Below are 9,862 nucleotides of genomic sequence, written 5' to 3' on the forward strand. Positions count from 1 at the left end.
TTACTATTTACTAAAAATTCTGATAAAATGTAGTCAACATATTGGAAAACTGAATTCTAACCCCGGATCTGTCATCACCATGATGTACACACTTTGGGTACTCTCTGGGCCTCAGTTTCCTCATCAGAAGCATGCTGATCTCAACATCCTAAAATCTGCTCTAAGTGGATGCCCCACCCCCTGACTCAGCGAGGGCAGGACTTCTCTCTGGCCCTTCTCCCCCTTTTCCGCTCACTGTTCCTTGGAAGTGGCCCAGGGAAAAGGGAAAAGGCAGGTCTGGGCAGGAGGGTGTGATGCGGGCGGGGCAGAGGGAGGGGAAGAGGGAGGCCAGCCCCCTAGTAGGAAATGAGACAGGGTAAGAATAACGCTTTATAAGCCTGCCGCCCTCTTTCTCCTCCCAAGCCCTGGCCACCTTCCAGCCTCCTCCGTCCAGCCTTCTCCCCTCCCAGACAGTCCTCATTTCTTCTTCTCCTAGGCAGCAGCCGGCCGGAGCCCCCAGTCTGCCAGAGCCAAGAGCCCAGGTGGGGTTGAGAACCTCAGCAAAGAATGTTGACAACACTGCTGCCCCTGCTGCCACTGCTCCTGCCCGGCTGGGCCCTCTGCAGCCAGGAAGCCTCAGATGGTGAGTCGATGGCATATGTCCTGTCCTGGGATGGTTCCAGGGACTCTCAGCCTGTCTGGGTACCCAGGCAAGACCAGAGGAGAGTTTATCCCCCAGGTTCTGGGCCTGCAGCCAGCTGGATCTCTCCAGTGGGCAGGCGATCCTAGGGACTGGTTTGTGTCCCCAAGCCAAGCTGAGGAAGTTACAGTTCAGCTCCTGGGAAGGGGGAGATGGAGGAGGCTAGGGGGAAACAAAACTAGACAAATGGGAAAGGGGCTGGTAGAAAGGGTGAGAGAATTAGCCATGGGTAGAGGGGAGAGGTGGGTGGGTAAAGTCTGGAGAGGGAGAGGTCTGAGGGTGATGGTGGATGGAGGTGAGTTTAGGGAAGATGGGAAAAGAGATAAGATGAGAGATGGAAGGAATGAGAGACACTGGGAGAAGTGATGGGAGTTTTTGGGAAAGACTCGGACTGAGAACTGTGAGGCAGAAGAGGAGACTAGAGACAGTGGAGGAAGACTGGTGAGAGGAAACTCAGGGGAAAGACAAGCTGTAGTTAGTAGGAAAACTTAATGGGGATCAGGCTGTCACAGTGGCTCCATTTAAGCAGAGAAGGGGAGTTTCTACCCTGTATTATAATTGCACAAGGGCCTCCTCTCTCCTCTCCTGCAGTCCCTGTAGCTTCAGTCTCCCCTACCCCCTGCCCCAGAGAGACAGCAAATAACCAGTATTCAATGAGTGCTCACTACAGTTAAGATGTGTATTGACTCATCTAACCTCCACAAAATCTTTGCAAGGTGGGTAATACTATTATCTCCATTTTACAAAGGAGACTGGTCACCTAGCAGGTAAGAACCTTGTCTGGGGGTGACCCACACAGATATACTTATTCACATCTACAGATACAGAGCACAACTTCTCAGATGCAGACATGGACAGAGACATCCCCACACACACAGATTTACAACCTGGGACTCATTCCCTCCTCAGACATTCTCTGGGCACCAATTCCATGCCAGGCCCTTGGCAGGTGTAGGAGGCAGAGATAACCAGACATGATTCCAGCACCAAGAGGGATGGAAGTCTGTGTGTTTGAAGATAGTTATGCAGAATCTGGGATTACTGAAATTGACCCACTGTGTATGGGAGGGCAAAGAGGAGAAGCATTAGGAGAACTTCTCTAAGGACAGGGCAATAGAGCTGGGCCTTAAAGCATGAATAGAAGTTTGCCAAGAGGCAGAGCAACCCTGCCATGCTATTCACATGTCAGCCGAAAGGCAGCATGACAGACTCCAAGTACTGATGTACTATCTAAGCATAGGGAAGAGACCAAAAGGGCTGGGAGGAGGGGGAGACGGCGAGGGGGTGGTGGGGGAACCAGCCTTCGGGAAGCTTTGAATGTCGGGCTAAAGACTTTAGATTGATTCTATAGACAGATAGCTTATAGGGAGACAGTGTAGTTGAGTGGATTCAGACGGCCTGCATGCTAATCTTAACTCTCCTATGCCACTTGTCTGTTTTCCATATGGATGGGGTTAATAATAGTAGCTAGTACATCAACTTAATGGGAGGAAGGCACAAATAAGATAATAGTGCATGTAAAGTATAGTGCCCAGGTCATAATAAGCATTCAATAGCTATTATTCAGAGAAGGCAATGGCAACCCACTCCAGTACTCTTGCCTGGAAAATCCCATGGGCAGAGGAGCCTGGTAGGCTGCAGTCCATGGGGTCTCAAAGCGTCAGACACGACTGAGTGACTTTCACTTTCATGCATTGGAGAAGGAAATGGCAACCCACTCCAGTGTTCTTGCCTGGAGAATCCCAGGGACGGTGGAGCCTGATGGGCTGCCGTCTATGGGGTCGCACAGAGTCGGACACGACTGAAGCGACTTAGCAGCAGCAGCTATTATTGTTGTTGCTGTTGATAGAGGAGTGTGTCCCTGGAAGATTTTAAGCAGAAGGATGTAGTGTTATTTCTGGGCCGGGTGGAGGTCAGATAAAAAGCGGAGAGACTAAAAGATGAGTGGAGGGGATAAGGAAATCACTACTCCAGTCCAGATGAGAACGACTAAGGCCTGAAGTAGGGCAGCGGCAGAAGAGGCAGAGAATAGGAGATGAAATTGGGTCTTCATGTGAAAATGTGTTAGTCCCTCAGTCATGTCCGATTCTTTGCGACCCCATGGACTGTAGCCCGCCAGGCTCCTCTGTCCATGGGAATTCCCAGGCAAGAAAACTGGAGTGGGTTGCCATTTCCTTCTCCAGGGGATCTTCTGGACCCAGGGATTGAACCCAGGTCTCCCTCATTGCAGGTGTCTGAGCCACCAGGATTTAATAACTAACTGGAAATGGCGGGGGGATGGGGAGGGGGTGGGGGGGAGGAAGGGGTGAGAGCTTGAAAGGATGTCAGAGTGGCTCTTCCACTCGTCTGGATTTTCCTGGGGCAAGTGGCTTCTGCACGTCTAGCCTCAGTTTCCTCATCTGTAAAACAAAGATAATAACCCCTGTCCTGCCCTCCTGACAGGGTTACTTGACAGCGTCAAATGGGTGGAAGGGTAGGAGGGCAGTTTATGTTTATAAAGGGCCAGGGTGGGCGGCTGACCTCTGGGTAGGGGGTTATTATCTCGAGTTACACGCTGACCCCTCCCACGCCGGCCCAGAACCAGACGCTCTGATTTCCGCCCCCAGGCCCGTGGGACCTCCACATGACCCAGGTCTCCTACTTCCGCAACCCCTCTCAAGTGTGGCACCGGGGCAACGCGACGCTGGGGGGGGTCCTGACGCACGTGCTGGAAGGCCCAGGCCGCAATGTCTCGATCCAACAGCTGCAGCCCTTGCAGGAGCCCGACAGCTGGGCACTCACGAAGATATACCTGAATCGCTACCTGGAGGAGTTCGTGGGCTTGGTGCAGGTGGTGCACCAGGAGCGGGGCGTGACCTGTGAGTGAAGCACACGGGGGGCGGGGCTGGCGAGGGCGGGCCCTCTTGAGATGGGAGGCGTGGCCTGTGGGCGGGCCATAACGAGGGGGCGGGCTTATGGAAGAACGAGTCGGGGCCGAGTACTGGGCTGGGTGCTTGAGGCTGGAGAAGAGTCGGTATCCTAGCTGACGTTCTGTCAGCTTTTTCCTGCTTGGCAAGGCTTCGGGGTAGTCCCTGTTGGGAGTCCCTGTCCCTGGTCCACCTTGCACCCTGATCTCCGTTTCCTCCTCACACCTGACACCTTTTCCACACTGTCCCCTGATCCTGAATCCCCTACCTACAGTTCCTCTGATCATTCGCTGCTTCCTGGGCTGCGAGTTGCCTCCTGAGGGCTCGGAAGCCCGTGTCTTCTTCGAAGTGGCTGTGAATGGGAGCTCCTTTGTAAATTTCCAGCCAAAAACAGCCTCATGGGTGGCGGAACCTCATGCACCATCCAGAGTGGTCACCTACACGGTTGACCAGCTAAACAAGTACAATCGAACTCGGTACGAACTGAGGGAATTTCTACAGGACACCTGTGTGCAATACATACAGAAACACATCACCACGAACAACTTGAAAGGTATGATGGGCTCAGGGAGGGACCTATGTGTTGGGTGGGTTCCAGGCAAATGGGTGGAACTGAAAGATGGATACCTCTTGAGCAACAGGAGGCCCAGGGCTGGCGATTTGGGACTGAGTACACACATCTTATGTGAATTGGTAAACTAGCCCCTCCTCTACTTCCTTTGGGGAAGAAATCCTTTGGGGTTTGACTCAAACCATGGACTCACTTGTTTGGGGGTATGTTCTTCAAGCTAACTCTTCCCACGTTCAGCAGGAAGCCAAACAGGCCGTTCCTACACTTCACTGGTCCTGGGCGTCCTGGTGGGCTGTTTCATCGTCACTGGAGTGGCTGTAGGCATCTTCCTGTGCACAGGTGGACGGCGGCGGTGTTGATTCTCTCCAGCCCTCGCTGGAAAAAGGCTAGACTGATTCAGCTCACTGCAGAACTGTGCACACTCTCCATCTGGGACATTATATTCCAGAAGATTTAGAGTGGCAGCTCATTTCTTCTCTGAGATCTGCCCACCAAGAGTTTGGGGGAAGGAAGGGGAGGAGCCTAGGTAGACATGGTACTCGGCTTGCTAAGAACCAAAGAACTCCTATATTTTGCTGAATTGGTCTGGGAAGTGAATGCTTATTTGTATTTGTAGAAAACAGATGATGGAGTTGGGGCAACGGAGGTGGTCTATGGCCCTTCTTTCAAAGACAGAATCTGAGGCATTCAAAACACACAACCAAGTAAAACAAGTCATCCGCAACCCAAATAACCAACATTCTGTGCTTTCAGGGATGTTAGATTTGGGAAGAGACACTGGTGCAATAGAGGTAGTGGTAACCAGAGAAATGATGAAAGTGTGAAATTCAAGTAATATGGGAGCAAGGAGTTATTAAGTAATCAATAATAATAACTAATAAAATTCCTTACTTATGTATACAGCATTATTATTTCCTCTACTTTGCAAAACTTTGGGGAAAGTAACTTATACACCCACCCCCCACCTTTTTTTAAGAAAGAGAAAACTTCTTTTTTAAAAAAAATACTTATTTGGCTGTGCCAGGTCTTAATTACAACATGTGGGATCTTTAGTTGCAGCACGTGGGATCTAGTTCCCTAACCAGGGAATTCCTTAACCTGTACCCTTTGCTTCTGCTTCCTCATCTCCCACTCACTATCCAACCCACTGCAGTCTGACTTGTCTATAAACTGCTCTAAGATCATCAGTGACCTCTACATGTGAAACCTTCATCTTCCATGACATTTGCAACAATTCACTTTGTGGACTAGGAATTTCTTTTTACCCTAACTTCTGAGATAGCATACTTCTCACTTTTAAAAACTGTTCTGGCCTCTTAGTCAGTCCATTTGCATGTGTCAGCTTCCTCAATTCACCTTTGAAATGGTGACTTCCTTAGAATTCCTTTTTTGGCTCCTTTTGTGCCCCCTTAAACTGTACCATTTCCGGTGACCTGTTAACTTCCATGACTTCAAATACTGTCTACATATGGTGGTTTCCGTGGGGAAACATCATGGTGTCTTTGAGAGCATGTGCTTTGTCATAAGACAGACTCAAGTTTTACCTCCTTGAGCCAGGCACTTAACTTCCTCACTTCATAAACAAAAGGTATAATAAAATATACAAAAAGGATATAATAAATAACCCTTAAGGGTATAACAATACCTACCTAATAGAGGCATTATGAGTATTAAATTATATATATATATATATATATATATATATATAAAAGATAAATGGGCTTTCTGGTGGCTCAGCAGTAAAGAAACTGCCTGCAGTGCAGAAGTGGGTTCGATTCCTGGGTCGGGAAGATCCCCTGGAGGAGGAAATGACAACCCACTCCAGTTTTCTTGCCTGGGAAATCCCATGGACAAAGGAGCCTCGCAGGTTACAGTCAATGGGGGTCACAAGAGTCAGACACAACTTAGTGACTAAACCACCACCATACCACCATATAAGACAATATATGTATACTTAATAAATTTGGCACTTGCTGCTGAGCTCCTGATCCTCCCCCATTTGCCTTGATTTTTGAAATCATCTCTACCTCAATATTTGCAGACATTTCAGAGTCAACATGTTCAAAATGATATTCCTTATCTTTCTCTTCAATCCTGTTCTCTCTCATCTGTTGTTTACTCCAGGTTAAACAGAATTACCATCAAATCATATCAATGTAGAGACCTCAGTGTTAACCTTCGTTTACTCCCCCTTCATCCCCACCTACAAAATACAGTATCTGTAGAATCCTCTCCCTCCATTCCACTCTATTGCTTTGTTCACAATGTCATAATTCATCTCTTTCTCTGGTAGGCACAACAGGTATCCCACCCAGTTCTGCCTTCAAGGAAAGATAATCAGCAGATAACCTCTAAAGACTCCCGTTCCCTTAGTGTCTGTCTCACTTCAGAGCACAGTCCTGCACAAGGTCATGCTCATCCTGGGAGTGTTCTCACCCAGTGACTGAGCAAAACCAGGGTATAAAGTATAAAGATTCAGCCATTCTGACCCACTGTATTTCTTTTTAAGTTTTATTTATTTGTTTATGGCTGTGCTGGGTCTTTGTTGCTGTGCTTGGGTTCTCTCTAATTGTGGCAGGTGGGGGCTACCCTTCATTGCAGTGTATAGACTTCTCATTGCGATGGCTTCTCTTGTTGTGAAGCACAGGCTCTAGGCACACAGGCTTCAGTAATTGCAGCACTCGGGCTCAGTAGTTGCGATTCACAGGCTCCAGAGTGCTGGCTCAGTGGTTGTGACACATGGGCTTACTTGCTCCAGGGCATGCGGAATCTTATCAGACCAGAGATCAAACCTGTTTCCTGCTTGGCAGGCAGATTCTTAACCAGTGGAACACCAGGGAAGTCACTGAAATACAGCGAAACAGCACTGTATTTCTGATGAGCTGTATTCACTCCTGAGCTCCCCACCAGGTTGGCTGGGTCTTTGTCAGACCTACATTATAGTTTGATTTCTTCTCTTTTCAATCTTATTTCCTGACCCTAGTTAATGTTTTGCACCTCAAATCCTGTCTTGGCATCTGCTTCCCTAAGTTCCAACCTATGACTGACTCTCTCTGTGTCTGTTTCCAAACTGAGAAAATTTCTCAGTCTTTTGACTAGACCATGATGATAGACTCTTACTCATTTTTGTAATGATCTAGTTAAGGATACCACAGCTGGAGTCACTGCTTTCATCACCACTGCATGGTGCCATCTTAAAGAAATTCTACCCTGTGTCTTACACTATTTGTTCAAGATTCAAAGTCCTGGTGGAAGCATTCAAATGGCCATGCCTGGATCGTGTTGCCTTTGCCATAGTTACAAGGGGGTGATGGAGAGGGAAACTTTAAGCATCTTTGGTTTCTCTTGTGGGAGATGGGACCCTATCTCTCGTTAAGATTTGCACAGAGGACAGGCTTTAGATGTTGGAAAACCAAAACAAAGCCCTAAATGTTCCTATATCTCTTATTGTATTTACTCATTTATTTATCAGTGCATTTACTCATCCAGTAAATGTTTGTCAGTAACTTCCACATACAAGGGTTTATGCTATGTACTTCAGATGATGCTAAATGATTAAGACATGATCCTTCTTGAGAAGCTCATTGTTTACTTGGCAAGATAAAACATACACAAATAAAAATAATACAACACAAGGGACTTCCATGGTGGTCCAGTGCTTAAGAATCTGCCTTGCAATGCAGGGGACTCGGGTTCGATCCCTGGTTGGGGAACTAATATCCCACATGCCATGGGGCAACTAAGCCCACAAACTGCAGCTACTGAGCCCACATGCTCCGGAGCCCATGCGCCTCGACTAGAGAAAGCCCAAGCACCACGGCAAAGACCCAGGGCCAAAAAAAAAAAAAAAAAAGTTGAGATATCCTAATATCTGGAAGAAACATATAAAGATGCTATGGTGTGATTTACATAGTGCTTTATAGTTTTTAAATTCTTTAACTTTCATTTATCATTTAATACTGCATAAGATCTCTTAAGAAAGGCAGTCTCCTCATTTTAAATTAGGAAACAGGCTTAGTTAGAAGAGTATAAAAAGTAAAGTAAGTAAACAAAGTAAGTGGCAGAGTCAGAATTCAAACCCATGCCTTCATGTTCTGGAATTTATGCTTTTTCAACTCATCCAAAATAGAGCATCAGAGGAATGTGTAGGGGGAAGGGGTGGGTTTTATGGAGGGTAAGATCTGACTGTGCACAGATAGAAAACATAGAGCAGCTTAAATAATGGCTTAGAGTTAGAAGAAAAAGAAAAAAAAAGAGTAGATGTTAGGAAGGATAACCAGCCCAGTGGGACTAGAGAATAGAAGAGTGGAAAATGAGACTCGAGAGTATGCTGGGGTTTTATTGTACTGAACCTCTAATACCTGGTGAAGGAGTATTCTCTAGGTGGTAAAAAAAAACCTGGAAAATTATCACATGTTGTTGGCTAGAAAACTGCTGAAGTTTTCTTTCCCTTTTCAGCTGCATTGTATTTATTTATTTATTTTGGACACACCCTGCAGCATGTGGGATCTTAGTTCCCTGACCAGAGACAGAACCCCTGTCCCCTTGCAGTGGGAGCATGGAGTCTTAACCACTGGACCACCAGGGAAGTCCTCGGCTGCAGATGGACTAAGGCCCATCGACCCTAAGCTTAAGGACCTGGCACGGACACTGTCCAGATCAAGACTATGCCAACCCTTCTCCCAAGTTAGGAGGCAAAAGGGAAAGGAGAAGGTGGGAAGAAACCAGCTGGAAGAGTGAAGTCTTGGAGTGTGAGTCAGATGTACTAATTCTCTGAGATGTTACATCACCCCTTTCATCAATGCTGGAGCTGCAGTAGTTCAGGCTTTCACCACCTCTAACTTGAGTTGTTAGAATTAGATCTGACTCTCTTTTAGTCCCCTCAAAAAGTTGCCATCAGAATGCTTTTTATAACATGCCAGTCTTCAGTTCAGAATTCTTTAGTTCTTCCATTGTGTATAGGATAGAATTTAAATTCCTTAGTTTGGAGTTCAGGACTCTCCATGAACCAGCACCAACCTACCTTTTCTCTAGCTTCATCGTCAGCCCCCATGTCTCAGTCTGTTCAGACTGGGTGGCTTAAACAAAAAACATTTATTTCTCACAGTTCTCAAAGCTAGGAAGTTCAAGACTGAGCTGCTGGCATATTCAGTGTCTGATGAGGGCCTACTTCTTGGTCCACAGGTGCCCATCTTCTTAGTGTTCTCATAAGGTAGAATTGGGGCGGGAGCTCTCTGGAGTCTCTTTTCTAAGGGTGCTTATCCCATTCATGAATGTTCTACCCTCATGACCTAATCACCTCCCAAATGTCCCATCTCCACATACCACCACAATGAGGATGAGGTTTCAACATCTGAATTTGGGAGGGGGAGACACAAACATTTAGTCTACAGTATCCTCCCCCTCTCTCAACCTACCTTCTATCCCCTTCAAGCCACCCTTGTTTTCCCACCATACCTTGTCCTTTCTGGTCATGCCATTCCATGCCATGTTCTTTTCTCTCCCTGGCAAACTCCTATCCAGCAATAGTAGTTGCAGGCTTCAGTACTCCATTTTTAATAATTACAGAAAATCAATAATGACACAGAAGACTTGGACAGCAATATAAAGCAACTAGACCTAATACACATCTATAGGATTCTCCATCCTACAACAGCAGAATATATATTCTTCTCAAGTTTACATGGACCATTTTCAAGGACAGAT

The 9,862-nt window shown here is 46.9% G+C and overlaps 1 protein-coding gene across 2 annotated transcripts; it reads left to right on the forward strand.

Moving 5' to 3' along the window:
- Positions 1-364: 364 nt before the first annotated feature.
- PROCR (protein C receptor) lies at positions 365-5,054 on the forward strand. Of its 2 annotated transcripts, none has more exons than XM_070801561.1 (4): positions 365-622; positions 3,286-3,537; positions 3,860-4,138; positions 4,394-5,054. In XM_070801561.1, exons 1-4 carry the CDS (start codon positions 547-549, stop codon positions 4,513-4,515), a joined length of 729 nt encoding a protein of 242 aa, XP_070657662.1. In that variant the 5' UTR covers positions 365-546; the 3' UTR covers positions 4,516-5,054. The 2 variants fall into 2 exon arrangements, with proteins under 2 accessions (XP_070657662.1, XP_019827870.1); XM_019972311.2 differs by having other exon boundaries at positions 368-622; positions 4,397-5,054.
- Positions 5,055-9,862: the final 4,808 nt, after the last annotated feature.

The sequence above is a fragment of the Bos indicus genome, chromosome 13 (assembly GCF_029378745.1).
Source record: "Bos indicus isolate NIAB-ARS_2022 breed Sahiwal x Tharparkar chromosome 13, NIAB-ARS_B.indTharparkar_mat_pri_1.0, whole genome shotgun sequence".
NCBI lineage: Eukaryota > Metazoa > Chordata > Mammalia > Artiodactyla > Bovidae > Bos > Bos indicus.